The 26,037-nt window shown below is 42.4% G+C and overlaps 1 protein-coding gene across 1 annotated transcript in view; it reads right to left on the bottom strand.

Annotated features, from left to right (window-relative positions):
• Nucleotides 1–20,806, bottom strand: part of LOC121655192 (coiled-coil domain-containing protein 85A-like) — a 79,282-nt gene extending 58,476 nt beyond the window's left edge. The window contains exons 1-2 of the mRNA XM_042009669.1: nucleotides 20,177–20,806; nucleotides 14,734–15,802 (exon numbers count right to left, since the gene is read on the bottom strand). Coding sequence (XP_041865603.1) covers nucleotides 14,734–15,802; nucleotides 20,177–20,377 — 1,270 coding nt within the window. The 5' untranslated portion in view covers nucleotides 20,378–20,806. The remainder of the gene's footprint in view (nucleotides 1–14,733; nucleotides 15,803–20,176) is intronic.
• Between the last annotated feature and the right edge of the window lie 5,231 nt (nucleotides 20,807–26,037).

The raw sequence follows: 26,037 nt of genomic DNA, 5'->3' as shown, positions 1-26,037 counted from the left end.
AGTTGAGCACACATACTTTTTACTGTAAACATTTAAACTGCAGCACTTCATGATCTGGAACATGTAAAAACAGGCGTAATACCTCAATACAAACGTGTGTGTAGTGAAAAACATTTTTATTCTTATAAATTAAATGTGAGCACGAGTCAGTGACTTGACTATTCTGTACTCTGATCAAGATATACTAAGTATTTGTACTTTGAGGCAGAAAGTAAAAAGTATACTTATGTATAAGCTGTAAGTATAAGTTGTAGTACTAATGTACTTGGTCTCAGACTTTTCTTTATACTACAAGCTAAGTATACTTCACTGTACTATTAAGTATATAAAATATAATATATAAAAAGTAAGCTTTCAGTATACTGTCTCAGTTTTAATAAGTATACTCGTAGTACACTTGAATAAACTACTTTTTGCTAAGGCTTCCTTTTCAAAATAACTTTCAGGGACCATGTTTTTTTTTTTTAGTCAGTTACAGGGGTTCAAAACTTAGAAACCAGGAGCTTTTACAGACCAGTGTCCCCCTTTTGAAGGATTTTATTTAGGCTTAATACAACTTTTTAAGCTGTAAGAGGATACGTTTAGTGGGCGGTGGCCGTATATTACGTACGAGATTTTACCAGGCACAGCTATACCCCTGAAAGTCCAGAGAAGAAATACAAGATATTTTCTGATGTTAGACTAAGCAGAATCTAGTCTACAGCAGGTCCAAATCCAGTATCAGGGCAGTTCTCAGTAATTTGGAAAAAAAACAAACATTTTAGGCCTTCTGAGAACCAGCCACGATCTCTTATGGAACCACAAGGCTGTTGTTGTTTATGGCTTCCAGTCAACACCAACTGCTAATTGCATTTGCCAAGTAGAACACTTGTTTTGCCCCAGGATTAAGGTTACTATCAAATCCTGTCATAATGTTTTAAGTTTAATATTTGGTAAAAGACTAATATGACACAAATGAAAAGTAAGCTTTCATATACAATTTCTCTACCAAAAAATCCAGATAAAATGCATCAGAGTGAAAATGGCGGGGTGTACATCCTGGTAGCAGCTCACAGTGAGCCAGATGGCCATTTACGAAACAGATGGATGAAGGTGTCAGGACAGACAGAGGATGCAGCTTCATTAAAATGTAAAAATGAAAAACAGGATTTATAGAAACGAAATCACAGGAGGACGTATTGAGTGATGTAGATAAACAAACAGATCTGCCCTGCTGGCTTCATCCCTCTACAGGTGGTATCTTGGGGGGTGTTTCCCTGTTTGCTTTGAGAGCACGATTTCTTTTTTTCACCCTCAAATATCATTTTGCTCTCTCTCAAAACTCTCCTCTCACACTCAGTATGTTCCTTCTTGTTCTCAAATATATCGTTCTTCCTTTCAAAATTCCTGCTCCTCTGCTCAAGTTTAGGGTTGCAGGTTCAAATCTCCAGCTCTTCTTGGTCTTCTTCTGCTCGCTGAACTTCTGCTCTTGGATATTTTTTGTCTCTCTGTCTATCAAACCTCCTCCAGCCAATAGAAAACTAGATAAATGCTGACAAGAAAATCTTCAGGGTGCGCTTGTTTTACTTCAACCTGTGAATCCAGACTAAATAACTGTTTTACTTTTTTTTTCTTCGAACCAGGGTTTGCAGTATAATTTTAGAATTTTCCTCTTTACCTTAAAAAGTAGACACTTATTTGTCAGTAATATTATAACTCACTGAACCTCTGGTAAAACTATGTGATCAGCTACTGCCTCACCTAAGATTTCACAGTGCACTCAGAAAATCGGTACCTAACAGGGATCATCAGTAAACACGGAAGGATAACCCAACCCAGCGATCTCTAGCAAGCATTATGTTTTTATTATGCTTTATTTTTTCTTTGTTTAAACATGCACATTTTTTTCTTTCTTTTTTAATGAATGAAAAACACAGTAACGTGCTAAATCCCAGTAAAAAACAAATTTAAAAACTAACTGTAGATAGATGGTGGGGATGTGGATGGGTCCTGTGATGAAGGGGGAGGAAGTTGACCAGGAGAAGTAAAAAAGCAAACCCGAGAGGTGTGTATGGAGTGTTAACTAACACTATCCAGCACTAATATATATATATATATATATATATATATATATATATATATATATATATATATATATATGTATACACTACCGTTCAAAAGTTTGGGGTGTCTTCCCTATTCAATCCCATGGCATATATATATATATATATATATATATATATATATATATATATATATTAAAAATCTGGAGAAAAGTTAGGATACTAACGCTATGTTAAATTTCATTGTAGAACTTTACTGAGAGTGGAAAACATCACAAATGACACAGAACCTCAGATTCAAGTTTGAGAAGAAATTCTTGTTCCCAAGATGCAATGCACAAATAAACAGTTACAGGTAAAACTACTGTAAAACGTTAAAATTTCTTCAAATATTTATGTAAAAATTTAAAATGTTCTCATTTGCTGCGAGGGATAAAAGGAAGCTTCCCTATAAACATTCTCTTTCTCTACATCAACAATGTTTTGCCAAGTTTTTCTCCTTCAAAATAAGAGTTACATGACGGAATAACTTGGGTGCACCGTGTTGCTCTTTCCTACTTCCTGGTTCCTTAACCAATCATATGCGACTCCCCACAGTTGCCAAACAACAAGGCAGCGTTTGGTATTTTATGTCGGTTAAAGAGCAGCAGCCTGCAGGTATGGAAGCTGGTAAAAGAAGCGACCAGAAATAGTTTCAGAAAAACCTAAAAGGCCTCGGCATCCTGCTAAAAAAGCAAACCACCAAAAGCGGAATAAAACGAGGATCAATATTGGAGAATCTTTAGAAAGGTGGAGAAGTCTGAGCTGGCAAAGTTTCTCCTCAACAGGTAAACACCAGAATTTTGCTTAAATTAATCAAAAAGTTTATCTTGATTTACAAAGATTTTAGTCTAATTTATTTCTCGGCACTCATTAAATGAATGTGTGTGACTGTATGGACGTATTAGTGGAGTAAACTGGTGGCCTGTTAGTTTACAACAACAAATGTAATGATGTTTGGACCGAATGAATACTGTGTTTGTCCTTATAAACTTATAAAATTACTATCAAATTCATTTATTAAGTGAGACTGAGGGAAAACTGCCGCTACGTGGTATTTGTTGATTAATTTTTTTGTTTACACTCTATGTTAGCGTGAAATTAGACCGTGAAATTAGCGCTAGCATTGCAAAGCAAAGCAACTTCCTGTGTGTGAATCATCTTCGCTCCTCATCATGATGTTTGCTGGCGCTTTGTTCTCCGTCCTTCATAGACTGTATAAAAGAACCGTCCTCTCGCAAACCGCCAACCTACGTGAAACCCTCCGAGGGGAGGACGAACGCTGTCCGTGCTTTCTCTTTCGACCGCAGTTCTGATTTAAAACACTAGGTGTCAGTGCTACGTATTTTGCCTTTAAGTGTAAGTATAGCACTTTCTCCAACATTTTTTAGAGGCATCTCGGAGATGGGCCTGAAGTTAGCCAATATGGTGCAGTCAAGGCCCGGGATTTTGAGCAGGGGTTGTACAACTGCATGTTTAAAAGAAGAGGGGACAACACCAGTCACCAGACTGCTGTTAATAGTGGCAAGGACCACCTGAGCTACAGTGGGAAAGATCTCCTTAAAAGGATGAGGAGGAATGGCATCAAGAGGAGAGCTAGATGCTTTAATCTGCAGGATGACCTCATCTCAGAATGACAGAGCCATGGGCTCAAACTTTCCAAAGTTGGCTGAGAAAGCGGCAAGAGTTGGCGGGTCGGAAGGAGGAGGAGCGTTGGCGCCCCTTACATTTGCGACATTGTCACTAAGGAAATACAAAAAAGTATTACACATTTCAGAGAAAGCTTCTAATGATGCAGCCTGAGAAGCATTAAGGGCCAGGACAAGTGCACTCTCGGATTATGTTGTTTAGGAACAATTGTTTTTTAACCCTGTCCTGTCCAGCATCCTAACATACAGAACGGGGGTCTGTGTGCCATATTTTGCTGGACAGATTTGCTCTACCAAGGCAGACACGTTAGGCTGCCATTGATGTTTGGAATATTTTCATTATTTTTTTTATGATCTTATTTTCTTTAATCTTGATATGTCGGTGTTGAACCTGACATGGAAACAGAGGAAGAGCTAAAAAGAGAAAAGGACAGAACTGAAATGTGGAAATAAAAGTTGTCTAGGCTCCTAAATCACATCAGTATTCACAAAAACAATATAAACTACCACAGTACTACATGATACATAAAGAAAATAGGATAATGATGAAATCAAACAGTCATCAAATGTACCTGCAGAGAAACGTACCAACACACAAACATCAGCAACACCTAGTCGGAAGCGGATGGAGAGACAAGCACGTTTATGAGCATGCAGATGTAAACGTGAACATGCGTGTGTGACCATGCAACAAGGATGAAACGTGTGCTTGCAAGAGGGACGTGAACACGCTGCACCCCGAAGCATCTGGGGGAGACGGGGTGAGCCCGTGGCCCCAAAGGCCCGGCAGGTACACATCAGGTGGTTGTCTAGGGGTACCGATTCTTCCCCGGATCCTTCGCTGGGGCTGCCCTGGAGGACGGTGCCTGGCAGGGCCGGCGGCTGCCAATCTTGGCCCACTGGGACCTGTGCCCCAAGACAGCAGGGGACTCTTGCTGGGGCTCTCCTCTGCAACCCTCCGGGTGGGGCTGGCATCGTCTTTGGGGTGGGATGGCTTGGGTTTGTGCTCCGGGGTTGCTGCTGATGGCCCGGGTCTCTGGGCTGCCCTGGTCTGACTCTAGTCTCCGTGGAGGCGTGGTCTCATTTGCATGATCTCACTCACCACTCTTCATCACTGATCACTCCCTATTCCTTATCCTCTGCATGCTGACACAGTCACTGAGTTGTCCACTGGGTTTATACTTTGAGAGATCATTTTTTTTTCTTTCTGTGAGTTAGTGTCTGGGTGTTGTGCTACTTTTGTGATATGTCTTTTTGATTTGGTTATTATTTTATAACTCTTAATGACTAGCAGCTCTGTTTTTCAGTAAACGCCGTAGGAAATTTTCTGGTGTGTTTATGTACAAGTGTAACAGTTTGTTGTCTGGTGATAGTTTGGATTAAAGGGTCATTGCCTTCTGTCTGTGGTGTTTTTGTCTCCTCTTTCTTCACTTTTGCTTCTTTATATATATATTCCATGATTCAAAGTAAAAAGCAAAAGCCATGCACACAGAGTATGGATGACAGTGTACACTTCTCGGAGTACACTAGACCCTCTCTCTGATGTTGTTTTTAGGTATAGTGTCGGTGCGGAGTTGCTTCTATGTTTATTTTGGGACGTTACACTCCCTGAGAGTCTATGTGCCCATTGAGTCTGCACAGTCAGTTAGAGTTTAGGTTTCGATTAGTCACCACGTCGGCCTCGCCTTCCTATTGGTTAAATACAGCCATTCAAACGGCTTTTGGAAAACCGTGGTAGCAGACTGTCCGACAGTACAGAGGTTGGATTTTCTGCAACTCACCCCATCAGCTCCGAAGGACTGAGGTAAGGAACAACCATGCAGCTGTTGAAGTTTCTGAGGATCTTTGGTGACATGCCGAAATTCCTCAGCCTTCTCAGGAAGTCCAGCCGCTGCTGAGCTCTCTTCACCAGCTGTGTGGTGTTGAGTGTCCAGGTGAGGTCCTCACTGATGTGGACCCCAGATATTTAAAGCCCTCTCCACTTCCAGCCCGCAGATAAGCAGTAGCTGGTGAGGGTTCCTCTTGTACTTCATATCCACTACCATCTCCTTGGTCTTGTCCATGTTGAGGGTGAGGTTGCTGTCCTCACACCATGTCACCAGAGAGGCCACCTCCCTCCTGTGCGTCCTATCACAGCGGTGTCATCCGCAAACTTCAGGATGGTGTTGTCCTTGTGGGAGGCCACACAGTCATGGGTGAACAGGGTGTAGAGGATGGGACTGAGGACAAAGCTTAAGATGCTGGCTGAAGTCCTGTTCCCGATCCTGACCAACTGAGGCCTGCCAGCCAGAAAGACCTGGGGTCTCATTTATAAAACTGTGCGTAGGATTCTTACTAAAAGTGTACTTACGCCCAAAACCGGAAGTTGGCGTACGCCATAAAATATTCTGATTTATAAAACCGTGCGTACGCACAGGTGCAAGCAATTTCCCCTTTATAAATCACACTCGTCCTTGAAGTTTGCGCAGGTGAATTTGGCTCATGTTCCGCCCACTACACACCCACTTTCCACCATAAATGGTCAATGCAAAGTACCTCAGCGTGTATTAAAATGAGCCAGCTGATCCATGTTGTGATCCATGAACAACGGCAACCGCAGGGAAGCGAACCAAAAAACGCAACTTCACAGAGGCAGAAATCGATGCATTAGTGAGTGAGGTGGAGAGTCGAAAAATTATTTTGTTTGGTAGCCACAGTAGTGGCGTGACAAATAAGAGTAAGTGTCGTGAGTGGCAACACATAGTTACCTCAGTTAACTCTGTGAGCGGGACAGAGCGGACCATGGCGAGATCAAAAAGAAACCATCAATGAACTGAAGGAAATCAGAACAACACTGCATAATTTGTGTGACATTATGTTCGACATTTCAAACACATTAAAAGAGCTTGTGAAAAAGTGAACCTTATTGTCTGCTTAATCGCTGCATGACCTCCTCACGGAGCCGCGCCCCGTGTTGGAACTCCCTGTGTCTGGGAGGGGGCTGTGGGTGAGGGTCGGCATTCCGAGGAGGGGGGAGGCCAGGAGGTAGTTGGATGCCGTGCCTCAGTGCCAGGTTGTGCAGCACGCCACACGCCCTCACGATCCTGCGCACCTTTTGGGGATGGTACAATAATCTACCCCCTGACGCATCCAGACACCGCCACCGGCATTTTAAAAGGCCGATGGCGCGCTCTACAGTTGAGCGCGCACGGGAGTGAGCGGTATTGAACAGGGTCTCCTCTGCGCTCTGGGGATTTGGGAAGGGGGTCAGGAGCCAGCGCCGGAGGGGGTAGCCACTGTCCCCTGCATTTCAATGAAACAGTGCATCAGTGGTCTGCATCTGGCTAAGCTGGTTGTCAATATAAAGTTATTGTCTTACCAAGAAGCCAGCCATCACGTACAGCGCCTGCCTGCAGTCTCTTCTCTACACTGCTTTGCGCTAGGATGTAAGAGTCATGTGTAGAGCCAGGCCATCGTGCAACTACATTTGTCAACATCATGTTGGATTGACATATGACTTGAACATTGATAGTATGCACATGCTTCCTATTAACATACATGAATTCATCGACATATGGGGCCCTTATAGCAATATGAGTGCAGTCAATTGCGCCGATTACATTAGGAAAACCGGACATTGCTGCAAATTGCCTTTTAATGTCGGCCTGTTCTCCTGCAATATAGAGAAATTGGATGTGGAAGAGTGTAGCAGGACGCATAGACAGCGGAGACGGGTTATGAACTCTTGCCGGGTTGAAGTCATGCACGCTGACCAGTGAGCCGAAATCACATCTGCGGTCATACAGCCAGAGCGCAAAATTAATTGGAGACATGGTGACAGGACCCCACGTTGCCACAAGAGGACTCTGGATGCAGTGTGTTGTTAATTCCCCACCTCTCCATCTGTGTCGCCAATTCCCCCAGCCTCCAAAACCAGCGTACGCATGGGTCAGAGCTGCCGTGAAAGACCGCACATTTTCACGTCAAGTTTGTTTTTTATAAATCACAACCTTTGCGTGAAAAGAGGCGTACGCCAGTTTCAGGCCCCATTTTGTGCGTACGCAACGGTTATAAATGAGACCCCTGGAGCCAGTCACAGAAGTAGTCCCAGGGAAAACAGTTGGCGGTGAGCTTGTGGGGGATGACCGTATTGAATGCTGAGCTGTAGTCAATTAAGAGCATTCTGATGTAGGAGTCTTTATTCTCCAGGTGTAAAAGGAGATGTGCAGAGCTGCAGCAATAACGTCTGAGGTGGACCTGTTGGACCAGTAGGCATACTGCAGGGGGTCCAGTGTGCCTGGGAGGCAGCTCTGAATGTGGGTCAGCACCACTCTCTCGAAGCACTTCATAATGATTGGAGTGAGTGCTACTGGCGTGTAGTCATTCAGGCAGCTGGGAGGGGTCTTTTTGGCGAGGGGGACAATGGTAGTGGTCTTAAAGCAGGATGGGACAGTTCTCTGGTTGAGGGAGAGGTTGAATATGGAGGTGAGAATGTCTGTCAGCTCGAATTGCTCGAATTGATCGCTCACATCGCACACCAGGGCAAAAGAAACCGGGCGGTAAACCACGAGTAATTGTCGCTAAGTTACATTATTATCAAGACTGTGTGGAGATACTGCGCCGTGCACGCACCCGTGGCCCGCTTCGCTTTAATGATACACCTATCTCAATCCTCTCTGACTACACTGCAAGCATGGCCAAGGCCCGGGCAGCGTTCACAGACGTGAGGACGCTACTTCGAAACCGGCAGGATGTTCACTATGGTTTACTTTTCCCGGCACGACTTCGTATCTCCCACGAATCCCAACAAGGTCATGGCTTATGTGAGGGAGAATATTATCGTGGTGACGGATGACAGAGAATGACTGTGGAATTGGTTTCCCTTGGTCTGCATACTCCTCAGGTTGTATTGACACGTTTTATATCCTGAAATATGTACTTTTTTTTTTTTTTTTTTTTTACATACAGAAAACGGTTTCCTGGGGATACTAGTAGACCACTTGATGTTTACAACCAACTAATTTTGGAGGGTTGAGAATACTACTGTATCACCTTTTTATTTGGACATTTCTTTTCTAATTACATCTGGGGCTAGTCGGGAGCCCTAGCGGCTAGGAGCTAGTGTTATGTTCCTCAATACAAGCACTATAATGTGTGGATTATTTGTTGTGAGGTGTTGTTTTCTCCTGGTTCTGGTAGGAGAAGGGGTGGGATTATACCGGATTTGTATACCATTAGGTTATCTATTGTCAGGATCTAATGTGTGATGTCTTTGGTTTGTGTATGTCATTTTACACGGTTTTAACATGGTTAATAAAAAAGATAGCTACTAGGTATTCTTCTGGATGTCCAGTTAACTGTGTAAGTTGGAATATGAAATCTCTCAATAGTCCCTTAAAATTTAGGAAAATTACAACCCATTTAAAACAGCTTAATACCGACATTGCCTTTTTACAGGAGACAGTCTGCTCAATGGATAGTTTATGTCTAAGTAAAAAATGGTCTGGTCAGGTGTATCAATCAAATTATCACTCTAGATCAAGAGGAGTAGCCATCATGATTGGAAAACATATACAATTCACAGCTTCCAGTGTACATACAGATTCTGCTGGGCACTACGTTCTCGTGGTGGGGAAACTGTACACACTTCCGGTTGTCTTAGTCTCGGTTTATGCACCAAACTGGGATGATTTTTTAACACGTTATTTTCAAATATACCATATACCATATATGTCAACGCACAGCCTCATAATTGGTGGAGATACTAACTGTGTGCTCTCATCTTTAGATCGGAGTGCAGCTGGAAGAGTAACCCTTACTAAGTCGGCTCAGTCGATCAAATCATTCTTGGAAACGTATGGCGTGGCTGATGTGTGGCGCTTTCGCAACCCTGCTTCGAGGGCATATTCATTCTTCTCCTCTGTTCATTAGCCGTTTTCCCGAATTGACTATTTTTTCATCGACAATAGAATTTTGCACTTGGTGAGGGAGTGTGACTATGGCGCTATAGTCATTTCAGATCATGGGCCACTCAGAATGAAATTGTATATTCTGGATTCACAATCAGTATACCGCCCTTGGCGATTTAACGCTCTACTTCTTTCAGAGGAGAAGTTTGTTAGCTTTATATCAGCAGAAATTAAATTCTTCCTTGATGTTAATCAAACCCCAGGGATGCCATTTGCTACTTTCTGGGAGTCCTTAAAGGCCTACCTAAGGGGTCAGATAATCTCATATTGTGCTAATAAGAAAAGGAGAAGCACTGAACGACTAAGATTGTTGACAGAAGAAATATTGCTTGTGGACAGGGAAAATAGTCATTCTCCTTCGCCAGATTTAGTGAAGAAACATATGTCACTTCAAACTGAATTTAATACTCTGTCTACCCAACAAGCCGAATACCTTATCTCTAAGTCAAGGCATGGGTGCTATGAACATGGTGAGAGGGCGGGGCGTCTTCTAGCACATCAGCTACGTCAAAGATCAGCTACTCAAACTATTCCAGCAATAAACAATGATCATGGTATTAAATGCTCAGACAACGAAAAAATTAACTTGTGTTTTAGCCAGTTCTACCAATCACTGTACTCTCCAGACTCATCCTCTAACCTATCTGATTTGGAGTCCTTCTTTGAAGGCATAAATGTTCCCTCTGTAAGCTCAGATCTGGCCGATGAATTGGAAAAAGACATTTCGGTAACTAAGATAGCTTCGGCAATTAGAGACATGCAAAGTGGCAAGTCCCCAGGGCCAGATGGCTTTTCAGCTGAATTTTTTAAGAAATTTTCAGAACTGCTCTCCCCCTTATTGTCAGTTTTCAATGAGTCTTCTGTTACCTTGTCACTTCCATTATCTATGCGTCAAGCTATTATCTCTTTATTACTTAAAAAGGATAAAAACCCTCTAAATTGTAGCTCATACCGGCCTGTCGCTTCTTAACACGGATGCAAAGATTTTCGCAAATTTCTTGGCAAGGCGCCTTGAGAGGTAAGTCCCCACTATTGTTTCACCTGACCAGATGGGGTTTGTGAAAAATCACCAGTCTTTTTTTAATATTAGACGGCTGTTTAGAGTGTTGTATGCTCCCACTCTGCCCGGCCACAATGACGATGAAGTGATACTCTCCCTTGATGCTGAAAAACATTTGACTGGGTAGAGTGGGATTATCTTTTCAAGACTTTAGAAATATTCAAATTTGGCCCTAGATTTATTTCATGGATAAAATTGCTTTATTCTTCTCCAATGGCAGTGGTATGTACCAATAATAACATATCCAGCTACTTTGAATTACAAAGAGATACGAGGCAGGGATGCCCGCTCTCGCCCCTCTTATTTGTGATTGCAATTGAACCTTTGGCTGTTGCTGTAAGAAAGAGCTTAGTCATTAAAGGTATAAATCGTATGGGCTCTGTGCATAAGGTTTGCCTTTATGCTGATGATACGCTTTTGTATATTTCGGACCCCTGGTCCAGTATCCCAGAGTTATTGATCTTACTAGGTAAATTTGGGAAGATTTCTGGCTATAAGGTTAATGTTCAGAAAAGTGAGATGATGCCCGTGACCTCTCTGGAAGGGAAAACTGCTGGCACAGTCCCATTTAAAGTTAGTGCAGAAAAACTTAAATATCTGGGTATTTGGGTAACACGCAATTTTAAGGACCTGTATAGGGCTAACTATCATCCTTTGTTGGCAAATCTTAAACAAGACATTGCTCGTTGGGAATCCTTGCCTCTCTCCCTAGGGGGAAGGATCAATTCAATCAAAATGACTGTATTACCTAGATTTCTTTATTTGTTCCAAAGCTTGCCGATTTTTCTCTCTAAATCATTCTTTTCAAACCAGGGTAGCCAGCTATCGTCCTTTATTTAGAATAAAAAACATCCTAGGATCATCAGATATTACAGCTGCCCCCTAATATGGGGGGCATGGCACTTCCTAATTTTATGTACTATTATTGGGCAGCTAATATCAGAGTGTGGTTATATTGGTTAAGAGGGGACACTTCTGTGCCAAGCTGGGTGACTTTGGAGAGGGCCTCAATTACATTCAGCTCTCCTGCGGCATTACTCTGTTCTCAGTTACCATTCCAGCAACCAATTTCAACATACTCCTCTAATCCAGTTGTTGTCCACACAAGATTTGGAATCAATGTAGACGGTCTTTTGGTTTCACCAGGTTATTGTTTGCTGCCCCTGTGACAAAGAACCACATGTTTATTCCTTCTGTAACTGATGAGGCTTTTAATATATGGGCTTTGAACGGACTACATTCACTTTATAACCTGTATATTGGTAATAAGTTTGCCTCATTTGAACAACTGGTAGAGAAATTTAATATCCAAAGATCGCAGTTTTTTAGATATCTGCAATTGAGAAATTTTCTAATGGCTAATTCTAACTGTTTTCCTTTATGTCCCTCTCGGTCCCTTGTGGACAGGATATTTGATTGTGGTACAGTCACCAAACAGGTCTTGAGCAGGATTTACAAGGTGCTCAGTTCATACCATGAGAACAATCTGGACGTTCTGAAACACAAATGGGAATTGGACTTGGATGAAAACATCTCGGACAAGGTCTGGCAAAAGGTCATACAGAACATTCACATGTCCTCAGTGTGTTTGAGACATGCTGTTATTCAGTTTAAAGTGATGCACCGGCTGCATTGGTCCAAAGACAAACTGTCCAAGATTAAGTTGGACCTGGATCCTGCATGTGATCATTGCAAACAAACCGCTGCTACACTTCTACACATGTTTTGGATTTGTCTGAAACTTCATGGATATTTTTGATGCATTTTCCAAGATATGTGGGAAAACTGTGCACCCGTGTCCTTTGACTGCAATCATTTGGGGTGATCAAAGTGGATGCTTCTTTTAGCAGGTATCAGATGAACATAATTGTTTTTTGCTCTTTGCTAGCTAGAAGACTTATTCTGTGTAAATGGAAGGATTCACACCCTCCAACATATGGACCCTGGATTAGAGAGGTCATGTGTCATATACATTTGGAAAAGATTAGATATAGCATAAAAGTGTCAGTTGAGAAGTTTTATGGCATGTGGCTGCCATTAATGTGTTATTTTGAAAGTGTGTCCGCTGATAATTTTGTGTAACTCGTTATGTTGTGTATGCACAAACCTGTCTTAAGAATTGTATGATGTCATTCTAGATGCCTGACAACTGTTTACATGTCTAATGATCCGGTATAGTGGGGGTGGGGGGTTGTTCTGTGTTGTTGTGTTTAATCTAAATATGAAACTGTAAAATAACAATAAAAAGACTTTGTTCTAAAAAAAAAAAAAAAAGAAGAAAAAAAAATTATGGTCAGGACACATGGAGGCAACGTCGCTCCTTCGCCATCATTTCCTATGGAACTTGCGCGATGAGGTGAAAATTGCTGCCCTCCTCCAGCCAAGTGACAGGCGACATTTGTGCATGTGAAATGTTGTGCTTATTCACGTAGACGTACACATGGGGGTTTGCAACGTGAAACAAGAAAATAGAAAAATGTCCAATTTTTGTTGCTGTCAGATGGCACTACAACCAACCAGCAAGAGTTTCACTGACTGACCAATGAGCTGAGAGCAGGCTATACAATGCAATCTGCAAACACTTTAAAATGATGGAACAGATCCTTTTAGCTGTGTTTGACTTTCCCATACTTGGTGGGAAATTATAGAAATGTGAATGAAAAGGCAGCCACATGGCACCAGGGTTAATTTGTACGAACGTAGGTCCTGGATTTACCTGGATCAGCCTTGAGACCATCAAATGATGATGCTGTTTCCTTGTTTGTAAAATAGGATGAACCCAGGGTCGTCTTTCTCTTGTGTTCGGTTTCACCTGGGTGGCAATAAGTTTTGCCTGTTGCTGTTGTTGGTCACCTCCCATGTGTCGAGCCCATAACACCACATATCAATCAGTCAGGATGAGCTTTCGTCATGCTTACAATGACTTAGAGAGCCCGACAGTGGTCAGGCAAGCCCGAAGAGCTGCTCCCTCACACAGAGCAGGCCGACGCTCACACATGTGGATTTCTTCTTGTGGGGTTTGATGTGTTCACATGCGACTATAGTTTAATCTGCGCGTATATGTTTATTTTCTCCACCTGACTACAGAACAGGTTTCCACTTTGCCTCAGACCATTTTAAATAAGCTTTGGTCCTGAAAAGACGGCATGGTTTCTGCATCCTGTTCACATCTGGCTTCTTTTTTGCATGCACTTGCAGATTTCAGGGTGAACTGTGTTCACAGACAGTGACTTCTGGAAGTCTTACTGAGTCCATGCAGTGGTTTCCAGTACAGAACCATATCTGCTTTTAATGCAGAAGATCACCAGCATCCAGTTGAACTTTTAGCCTTGTCCCATGTTGAATTCTCCTGATTCTTTTGATACTTTACACTGTATGTGGTGTGATCGTCTTTCAAAGTTTTGAAACTTTAAAAGTTTCAAAGTTTTACCAAAGCTTAAGTTGAGGAACATTTTTCTGAAATTGTTCCACAATTTGTGTCTCAGATTGGTGAACTTCTATCCAGCTTTACATCTGAGAGACTCTGCCTCTTTGAAATTCTCCATCATGTTACTGACCTGTTGCTAATTAAACTAATTAGTTGCCAAATGTTCCTCTAGATGTTTTTTGGTTTGTTACAATTTCTTTTCCTGCCTTTTGTTGCTCCTGTCCAACTTTTTTACAGACATGTTGCTGTCATCAGATCAAACTGAGCTTGTATTTTCCATAAAAAGGTAAAATGTTCCAAGCTTCAACATCTCATATATATTTTATGTTCAACTTGGAATAAAATGTGGGTTGAAGAGGTTTACAAATCATTGCATTCTGTTTTTATTTACATTTTACGAAGTGTCCCATTTTTTTTAAAGCTGGGGTTGTAAAATCTGTTCAGATGTTCAAATCCTCATCCATCAACTCAAATATTGTTTATTAAGCTGTAAATTTTGCTGGTGTTTATTACCTTTTTATAACTAGGTTATAAATAAAATACAAGATAAGAGTTACCATGTGCCTACCGTTGTACAGACTCTGGTGCGGGGTAATCTCCTCTACTATGGTCCCCTTTTGGTCCCCTTCTCTTCCAGAGGAGCCATTGCTACAATTCCCCTCGCCACAGTCTATCCCAGGGCTGTTCTGATAAAGGTGGTGCCGTCGCATAGATTCTGGGCTCCCCACAATTACCCGCCCTTTCCTCAGGTGCGCCAGGCTTCCTATCCCTGTCTGCTTGGTCTCAGGATTCCCACAGCCAGGCCCTGCCATGTTTACCTGCCAGTGTCTCTGATTCAGCTCTGGGCTGGACTTAACTGAGCCCCTCACAGTGCCTGGTGACGCTTGCCCTGACATCAGCAGCTGTTTCTGGGCTAGTAGGTCAGAGCTGCAGGGTTTGAGGTGGGAATCACATGATACCCTGGAGGGAGACTTGCTGTGTTTATCTGGGCTGTGTCCTTGAAGCCCCAGGGGGTCCAGGTTAGTGAGGGACCCACCTCTGGGGCGGCAAGATTGGGGGAAGGTGTGGTACTCGGGAGTTGAGCTGTGCCTCCTGCCAGTGGATCCACACAGATCTCCATGTTGCTCTGAGGAGAGGTATCTTGGTGCAGGTCCTGCGCCAGTATTGGACTTCAGAGGAGGGGGTTTCTGGTGGGTGTTATCAGGGATATCTGTGCTTCCTGCACTGGAGGCGCTGCTACCATCACCAACATCCCGCAGTAGGCCAAGCACATGCATGCCTCCACCCAGCTGAGACAGACTATTCTGACTGTCTACAGAGTTGCTGCAGCCTGGGTCTCCCTGGCTGCCAACACCACCTTCTCCTCCTCCAGCTGTGGCTGCAGCTCTCTCCTCCTCTAGCATTAAACACACCTCTTTGAGCTCCAAATTCTCCCGAACCACCTCCACCTGCCGCTGTTCCAGCTCTTTTAACTTCTGCAGGTAAATGGCCACCTCTTTCCTCATCAGGCCAGCGCTGTAGCGGCCCAGACGCTGCCACTCCCGCGACACTCGCTTCCCCTTCTGTCTGTCATCATCCAAGAAGCAGCACAGGTCCCGCAACTCCTGGTTGTCCTCCTGCAGTTTCTGATTCACGTCCTGGTTTACACACAGAGCACAAGGACAAATTACATGCACATTTCTGCTGTAAAAGATTATTTTATTAAGAAAAGGAAAAAAAGTGTTTCTTAAATTCCAATCTTTCTTTCTACTTTTCCTTGGCTACATTCCTCAACCTACAACAGGCTAAAAGAATTTTACTACTTGTACTTACTGGTAAACATGGGCAGGTCTACCGGGCTGGCATAAGGTGGCAACTACCAGTCTAAATCAAAGCATTGAATTTAAGGGATAATAATTATAGCAAACCGACATTCACAAGCGTAAAGCTCAGATCTCCAACTGCATTGAAAGTAGCACAAGGTAACTTGACAGAGGCCCAAAACAGCTTTGTTTTCAACCTGAGACGAGGTAAGCAAGGAGGGCGCCGCACGGACAGAAGGCAGCACCATGGAAACAAAGTAGTAACACTAAATAACTACATCATATTAGGAAATGATTGGTTTCAATATTTTTGATGCAGATTTTGAGTCAAAAAAAAGAACATTATTTTGCTGCCTGTGAATGTAATGTTAGAGTAGTCCTGAAGTTAGATTTGAAAAAGAAAAGCTCAAATGACTAAAAGTTTTTCAAGGAAAACACTGGAAACTTCTAATCTTCCATGAATATAGAGGAAAGGCAGTATCTCTGGTTTTTTCTCACCAAAGAGGGAAGTGACACAATCAGAGACTAAAACAGCTGAGCATGGCTGATGGAGGAGAGAAAGAAGAGCAACAGAAATGTGACAGTCAGACAGTGCAAAGCGAGGTGATGAGGGACAGGAGGAGTGGTTTAAGTCCTATCTCTCCGACAGAGTCCAGCTCTGCTTCATTTACTTATGGGATTCCCCAGAGGTCGATCTTAGGGCTCCTGCTTTTCTCTTTGTATTTACTGCACCTGAGATCAGTCCAAAGAAGGCATGGCATGTTGTATCACTTTTATGCTGACGATAGTCAGATATATGTGCCCCTTAAAGGAAAAATGCTGTCTCTCTTGCACCTCTTCTGGCATCTCTTGAAGACATCAAAGCCTGGTTGGCCCTAAACTTTTTATATCTTAATGAGAAAAGAACTGAAATGATGGTGTTTGGTCCCAGTGGCTTTTGTGAACCCTGCTCAATTGATTTGGGTCCTTTGGCAGGTTTCTTAAAGCCAACAGTCTCAAACTTGGGTTTTAAGATGGACAGCGATTTTAAATTGGATCGTCAACTCAGCTCTGTAGTGAAGTCCAGCTTCTTCCACATCAGGCAGCTTGCTAAGGTCAAACCTTTTCTTGAACAACACTTCGAAACAATAACCCATGCCTTTATTACATCTCGGCTGGATTACTGTGATGCTCTTTATTTTGGGGTTAGCCAGTCCTCCCTCGCACGTCTCCAGCTGGTGCAAAATGCAGCTGCACTCCAGCTGGAGTACGTTAGAGGGAGCACATAACCCCATCCTGGCTTCCCTCCACTGGCTGCCAGGGCACTACAGAGTTCATTTTAAAATTCTTTTATTTGTTATTAAATCTTGGCCTGGCCCCTCCTTCCTCTCTGAGCTACTACACCCCTACGTTCCTGCTCGGGGCTTCAGGTCAGCTGACCTGCTGCTTCTGGACGGACCGAGGTCCAGACGGGAGCTCAGAGGGGATCAAGCTTTTTCAGTTGTCGGTCCAAAACTGTGGAATGAACTTCCTCTCCACATTAGACAAGATTCCTCATTGTCCAGTTTTAAAACTCATCTTAGAACCCATTTTTATTCTTTGGCCTTCAGCCCAGTATGAGACTTCCTGTTTTAGTGAGCTGTGCTTTGTTTTATTTATTGGTTTTATTTGTTTTTAATCTATTATTCTTTTTAAATTGCTTATAGTTTTTAAACTGTTTTAAAAACAATGAACAATTATTTTATTATATTTTATAATATTATTTATTTTTCTGTTGATTCTTGTGTTTTTTATGTTGCTTGTCCATGTATGTACAACACTTTGTTTCAACTGTGGTTTTTTTAAAGGGCTTTATAAATAAAGTTGAGTTGAGTTGAGTTGAGTTGAGTTGAGTTGAGTTGAGAGAGGGTGGTACGAGACCACAGTGGTCAGAGCATCTGCAAGATGAGGAAGGAGAAAGTGAGATGCAAGACAAACATGCAGGGCTCATACAAAGCCTGGTTGGCCCTAAACATTTTATATCTTAATAAGAAAAGAACTGCAGCGATGGTGTTCGGTCCCAGTGACTTTTGTGAACCCTTTTTTAGTCTGGACTCTGGTCCAAATACGATTGATAGTTGGAGAACTTACTCTACTCACATAAAGTTATCGATATTCTGCTTTTTTTATGTCAGAATGAAGCTAAAATCCACCACAACTGTACAACTGTTCAAAGTTTAAGTTTTTATTTCAGAACATGCTGTTCTCTAACAAGATGATTGACTGCAAAAAAAGAAAAAAAAAGAAAACGGGATCTGCTTGTACGTTGTATCTAAACAGTCCTCTTCATCATCCTCTTCACATTTAGACATCAGACCAAAAGCACACCTACACATGACTAACGTGATGTTCGATGCTGTGGTTAAACCACCACCGTTGTTAGACTTTGTTTCAGTAATAGTTTGAGATGAAGAACTTACATGATTCAACTTAAAGGTGTAACATCAGCGGAGCATCAACTGTTTACATTTTCTGTAAATTTCACATTTTGTTTCACTTTTGTTGCCATTGGTGAGTCGTTAAGCTGCTAAAATGTATGTGAAAGGGGTTTACCGTCCACCCACAGCCTTCAAAAAACTACATACATATTTAAACTACTGAGGAACGAACAAGCAGAATGTGTTCTGAATGAACTATAAAACCAATGTTTAGTACCTTGTTATGGTCAAACATTTCCACACATTTCTGCTCACTTAGTACCGCTCAGTCCACAAAGCTTCAAAACTACATTTTTATTCAGATGTTTACTTTCATGTAAATGCTGCCTCTATGCTGCAGAAATACTTGAATGAAAGTTATATTTTTCTGTCGACCTTTGTCTTATCAAACTGTGACACAAATACCTCTACAATGTAATCCCCCCTGAAAAAATTCTGCCCCCCTCTCACCACCCCATAAATATTTTTCTTGCTCCACCCCTGCTGGTGAGCACAAGCCCGTTCCACCCTTCCATCCCACTGAGACACAAACACAAAAACGTCATAGCTCTGTGGGTTGAGGGCATGCTGATAAATGCAAGCTATCCTAAACTCCACTTTTGAACAGCTGGATATGTGATACTTTCGTGTGATGTAACATACTTTGATGGAGTAATTTATTCTGTTGAGATATCCTACCTTCATTAATTTATTCAAAGTATTATTTTTTAACACCTGTGATGTTATTTTTTAAACTCATAGCTAAGGGTTACTTCAGTTTGTTTAAAGATTATCAATCCACAAATATGTGGACTGATGATGTTTAAACTGATTATCGCACAAAACTGAACTGTCTGAAAAATATGCATGATATTCTGTTCTGATAGCTTACCGTAGATCCACCGATAAACCTAGAAATTCATCCTGCTGTTGCACGTTTTGACAGAACATTTCATTCTACCCATGAGCATATAACGAAAACGTCATTTCAACGTACACTAAGGTCATCCGCATAAATCCATGCTACCCTCAAGTCCACCAGGTCCATGTCCTGAAATAAACTAATTTTCATTTCATTTATGCATTTTATCTATTTTCAAATTGGAGGCCTATATTTAAAGAATATTCTAAAAGCCTACTAATAGAAACTTTAATTAATTTACACTGTCCAGGCATCCTTGCCTTCACAAATATAGGTGACTGTATATAGTAGCACATATTCACAGTGTCCTACCTTCATAAATATATTAGGTAGTGTACTTTGGGTTAATTTAAACTGTCAGAGCTGTACCTCCATGTTGTGAGACTTTCGTGTTGTGGAATAAACTTAAGTTTTAGATATTTATATGCGTCTTGATTGAAATTGTATACTATAAATTCTTTTAACTATTTTGTTTCATTATTATATAATATGTGAATTCATGCACTAACCTACACGGTGGAATTGGCCAACCTGCATAAATATGAAGTAACATACTCTGATAAGCTTATTACCGTCAAATCATCCTACCTGCATTCATTTATTTCAAGTTTGATTTTTTTTTTTTAATGACCGTGACATTATTTCTCAAGCTTGTACCTTTAGGGTACTTTAGTTAGTTTACATTATCTTTAAACTAAATAAATATTTTTGATGAATATATGAAAAATACGCACAGTATCCTGTTCTGATAGGCTGCCGCAGATCCACCAATAAACCTAGAAATTCATCCTGCGTTTCCACAGAATAGGGGCTCCCCAGGGTCCCCTCCCACTCTGCCTCCACCCATCTCACCTTTAGGCTCCGTATTTCGGTCAGGTGCTGCTGGAGCCTCCGGTTCACCTCCCGCATCAGATTTCCGTGCTCCATGATGACGCATCTCTTCTCCACCTCTGCCCTCCGCAGCCGCCTCACCAGCTCCTCTTTGCCCCACTTTAGCAGCTCCTCGTCGGATATTTTGGAGATGTCCTCCGCCGGACTTTCTGCGCCCTTCATTTTAACAAACTCCGGTGGATGTTAACAGGAGGAAAGTGCTGCGTTTGGTGGATTCGGAAGAACAAAACACCAAACCAGATCCCTAATTACCCCCTGATCCAAACGCTTTTCGGGTTCCCCCACCCACCCTTATTATTATGTCCATAGAATTAGGCTACATGGCTTTCATGTCGATCGTTCCTCTCTCCAACGTCCATGCTGCAGCTCCGATACCCTCCTGCTGTTTTGCTATTTTACGGTGGTTAATGCATCAGTCTGCATCCTGATCCGTCCACAGCGGAGCCCCGTACCGGCTGGACGGGGCGGGTTCTCTCCAGGTGCATGGTGGCCTCTTTGTTCACTACTGCTGCCCAGCAGAGAATGGAAGAAGAGGGGGGAGGAGGAGAGGAGAGAGGGAGACTACACGGAGAGGTTGCAGGTGCATATCGGAGAGAGAAGAGGATGTGAACAGACTCCCTCCTCTTCTGGTTTTATTGTTTTATTCTCTTGTATTGTGGCGCCATCTGCTGCAGCTGGAAGGTTTTTTTGCACAGACTGATCTGGACTCTATGGAAGCCCATTTCCGCCACTTGAAATAAAAAAGATCTCAAAGAGAATCTCATAATTATAAGATAAAAAGTCATAATTATGAGGTACCGTAGCAGTTTGACAGTCGTCTTGAGAGGCCCAGTTTGCAGTAGGTCTTGTACAGTCTTGATATTTTTTGGAGAGGTAAGCATTGTAATGCAAAGTGTAATAATATCTTTGCAGAAATGATGAGCGATTAGGTTTGTCACAGAGGTACAGCTTCTCAACTTGGCTTCTGTACAAATGTGGAATAGTCAAGTTGTGCTACCGCTAATGTTCGCTAACTAGCATCGTCAGTTAACATGTGACCTGTGTGTAAAAATCTAGCAGTTGAAGGTTTACAGGATGTTAGTTTTCATATTCGTGTTCTAAGGTTAATGCAGTGCTTTGTAGAGGCTATAATGGTAACGTATGGATGCTTGTCATCAAGCCCGTTTCATTATTGTAGAAACCGCAGATCACTGATCTAACTGGCTCTATCTACTGGCTATCGAGTGGCGGTATAAAGCCTTTGTTTCTCTAACCCAGTTTACCTCAACAATCACAGCTACAGACTGTTGTTGCTGGTGTTTTTGGATCAGTATGAATAGCTGTTGAAATCAACATTACCTGCACTTCAAACCACAAAATTTAACATGATCTGGTCTGCCCCAAAAAGCAGTGGAATTACCTTTCATGCAAAACAAATCAGAAGCTGTGAATCAAAAGGAAATTCAAATTTCCTGCTTTTACCTTTGTAATTCACAGAAGTTTCACTTTGTCAATTTGAGTTTTTACTCGTAATTCTAAACAAAAGTGAAAAAAGGCTGAGTCTGATGTTGAGGATTACCTAATAAATCTTAAGCTTATTAAAATTATTTTAACAAATTTTGTAGTTTTCAGTTTGTATTTACATTAAGCAATCACTCACAACATATATCGATGTAATGTTCAATGTTTTACTTTGTTCAGTTTCCAGAACAGCACTCAAAGAAATGCACATACAGATGAGTGGAAGAATCCTTTAGCTTGGATGTAATCAGAGGTACATGTTGAGGAATGTCCTCACTGCATAATCCCATGTTTGCATGTTTCTCTGTATGCTGCATTGGTTTATGGTCAATTATTCTTCAAACAATTTAGAGAATAGATTCAACTGCAGCTAAGTGAGAACTCAAACCATTTAAGTATTTGGCATATTAGTGAAATTTTACAAGATATGACCTGAATTTTGAGATAATTCTGTGACACTAAAGAATCTTCTGAAATCAGTGTATCAATAAACTAAGAAAGACTGTAAAGTTGGCTACATCTTGTAAAAGCTATATCTCAATGGCCAATATTTATTAAACATTTGTGTTGAATTGTCACAGGATGGATGAGCTATATGACTTCTCAAAGTCAAGGCGTGTTTCAGAGGAAGTCCTACAGCACCTGGGAAAGGATAAGGTAGTTATCATGTTAAGGGAATTGCCAAATTTGATGGTCATTATATACAAATATTCTAATAATATAGCTAAAACAACATATCTAATCTCTTTTTTTCCACATTCAGCACTGTCTTTGTATGATCATTTGCACTGACTGAACTGAACCTTATATGAAAATATTAATTTCCTTTTTACTCTGTGTAGAGTGTCGTACTGCTCATGACTGATGAGCAGCTCAAAGGGTATCTGCCATCATACGGTGGCCGTCTGGCAGTTCTTGGATATTGCAGACGGAAGGGAGATAATGCTGTTGGCCTCAAATCAAAACTTTTTGAGATATCAAGACACAAAAAGTGACAATCGTGAGCATGTTTCAGAGGAGGAACCCCTAAGAATGCACAAAGACTGTAAGAAAAGCTGAGAGAGGGTGACTACATTTTCGTAATGGAAAGTTTTTGCAAGTAAGGACCAAGAAAGGTGGAGGAACAAGAAGAATCTGCAAAAATGAGCTGATTGTAAAAGGAGTGGAGCTGTTTTTCCTGGTCAAGAAATTCAGAGGGTAGCATCACAGATCATGTGGTTGATTTAACTGATTTTAAGGAGCAGTCTCTAGATGAGCACACTGCTGTTGGAGAACTGTATGAACAGACAAAACTACCTCTTCTGTGTTTTTACTTAACAACAAGAAAAACGGACAGTACCAGCAACTCACAGCCAGAGAACAGAGTGGAACAGTTCCACAAAAAGTTTTAATACACCAGATACATCCTGCTCCAGTCACTCTAGTCCGAGCACATGCCTGTCTAAGTCTCAAGCAACAAATGTCATAGACGTCATATATGTGGGAACCAGCAGCATTTTTTCAGACACAAGCAGGGATAATGTTCCTTTAGTTTACGCCACCGTTGACATGACTGATCTGTGCAGTGTGCAAGATCTTGATGCAGCCATTGGTGTGGATGTTTCAGAGGATAGTGACAATGTTAGCGTCTTCACAGGGCACATCTCTGGAGTTGATCATTTCTGTCTTAATGAAACACTACCATCTCCACAGTCAGCTAGCCCTGTGTCGTCTCCCCAACTTCTTAATGTCCTACAGGAGCCCACCTTTCAAAGGGAAAGAAACTTCTCATTCTTCACCGTGGCCAGATGCTGAAAGAACTAATTTCACACTTTTGTGATGCAAGTGTCATACAGGATGACGTATCTGTCCAAGTTATATCTCCTGATGGGAGGTTGGAAAAAGCTGTTGATGCTGGGGGAGTTTTGGGGGATGTGCTCTCTGAGTTTTGGCAAGACTTTTATGAGCAGTGCACGATGGGGAATGGCTTTAAGGTGCCTTACCCATGCCATGATTTTGGTCAGCAACAGTGGGAAAGCATTGGCCAAATCTTTACCCTTGGTTGGCAGAAAGAGAAGTACCTGCCTATAAAACTTGCTCCTGTAATACTGGAGCAAGCTATTCAGGGCTGTTTTAGGAGTCCTCTTGTTAACCGCTGTTAACTGGAAAAAAGGGGAAAAAAGATAAATACAATGCGTATAAACACAGTTACAAACATTAATAGTTTTAAAAAAGAAGTCTAAATACATATAAACTATTTATATTTCACAAAAATTGTTGCTGTTCATGACTCACTGTCACCAAGAAAGTTCTAAGATCACATTTCCAACCCATGACTGTCCCTGATGGACCTGTTGACTCAACACATCCTCCACAGTGTGATGAAAGCCCATCTGGTACCAGTCCTGGATCGTTAACACCATGGACACCACCACCAGCAGGATAGATGCTTGTACATGGAACACCAGTTACTGTGGTAAATAGTTTTCATTCTGTTGTATTTGTATTTAATATTTGTATTTTATTATTTTATTATCTATTTTTATGTAGCTGAGTTAAAGTAACACACAAATTTACCTGTTGTGGGACTAAAAGGTTTTATGTTTTATTATGCTGTTCTTTAAGTACAATATACTATAGTAAATATAGTAGTATATATACTTTATTATCAATATTATTAAATATAGTGGTCCTCTGGCGCTGACGGAAGTCGGCGGCCTCGCCAGTAGCTCCGTCTTCTTTCTCCTTATTTAAGTGTTTTTTGCACTTTTCTACCCTCTACTTTTCTTTCTACACGCGTCTGCTGTGTATTTATATTATATCCTAAGGATATGGAGTATTTGGAGAGGCAAAGTTGTAGCAGAATCCTTGTTTATTCTAAGGAGAAGCTACTCGAACTATGGACAATGGGGCGAGCCGGCATTGTTCACCCCATACCTGCAGAGCTGCGCCGCCCGTATCGCGGCTGCCGAGCTGGAGCGAAGCTAAAGGCCAAGCTACAGGCAAAGCGGTGGAAATACAAGCCCGCAGTTCCTTCGATAGTTATGGGGAACGTAAACTCTGTGTCAAACAAGATCGACGAGCTGGCCGCCCTCGTTAAGACCCAGAGGACCTACAGAGAGTGCAGTTTAGTGTGTTTCTCTGAAACATGGCTAAGCAGCAGCACGCCCGATACCACCATGGATCTACCTGGATTCTACCTGGTGAGAGCGGACCGGGACTGTAAGCTCAGTGGCAAGAGGAAAGGAGGGGGACTCGCACTGTATGTGAACAACAGATGGTGCCACCCTGGGCATGTTACGGTGAAGGAGACTGTCTGCAACCAGGACACGGAGCTTTTAGCGGTGAGTCTCCGACCATACTACATGCCACGGGAGTTCTCCCACACCATCGCCATTGTTGTTTACGTCCCTCCACGGGCACACGCTGACACCGCGTGTGACGTCATTCAATCCGTCGTTGCCAGGCTGCAAACACAACATCCAGACACGTCCGTCCTAATATCTGGGGACTTTAACCATGTCACACTGGACAATACATTGCAGGACTTTAATCAGTTTGTAAACTGCCCCACCAGGCAGAACCGGACAATAGACCTCCTGTATGCAAACACTAAGGATGCATACACCGCCATACCCCTCCCCCCACTGGGAAAGTCCGACCACAACCTGGTCTATCTCCAGCCTCAGTACAAGCCAAAAGTACAGAGGCAGCCTACAACCTCCTTCAGGAAGTGGACCCCTGAGGCAGAGGAGGCTCTGAGGGACTGTTTCAACTCCACAGATTGGAATGTACTCATTGAGCCACACAGTGAGGACATTGAGGGGGTTACTCACTGTTTCACAGACTATGTGAACTCCTGCAGGGATACTGTTCTCCCTATTAAGACTGTGCGCTGTTTCCCCAACAACAAGCCCTGGATTACCAGCGACATCAAGGAGGTCCTCAACAGAAAGAAGAGGGTGTTCAAAGATGGAAACAGGGAGGAGATGAAGCAGGTACAGAGGGAGCTCAAGATTCGCCTGCGGGAGGCCAAAGAGTCCTACAGCAGGAAGGTGGAGCAGAAGCTGCAGCAGAACAACATGAGGGAGGTCTGGGAAGGGATGAAGACCATCACAGGCTGCAAGAAGAGCCGCAGCACAGCAGATGGGGACACAGAGAGAGCAAACCAGTTCAACCAGTTCTTCAACAACTCCCCCTCTCTCCCAACCCGCCCACCACCCATCATCATCAGCCAGCAGGAGGACACAGGCAGCGCCACAGCACCCATCACCATCACGGGTCAGCAAGTCAGCAGAGAGATGAAGCGGCTTCGCCCTGGTAAGGCAGCAGGTCCGGACAAG

This window comes from Melanotaenia boesemani, chromosome 16 (assembly GCF_017639745.1).
Source record: "Melanotaenia boesemani isolate fMelBoe1 chromosome 16, fMelBoe1.pri, whole genome shotgun sequence".
In the NCBI taxonomy this organism is placed as follows: Eukaryota; Metazoa; Chordata; class Actinopteri; order Atheriniformes; family Melanotaeniidae; genus Melanotaenia; species Melanotaenia boesemani.
The sequence above is the reverse complement of the archived record's forward strand: the minus strand, read 5'-3'. Positions and strand labels throughout refer to the sequence as shown.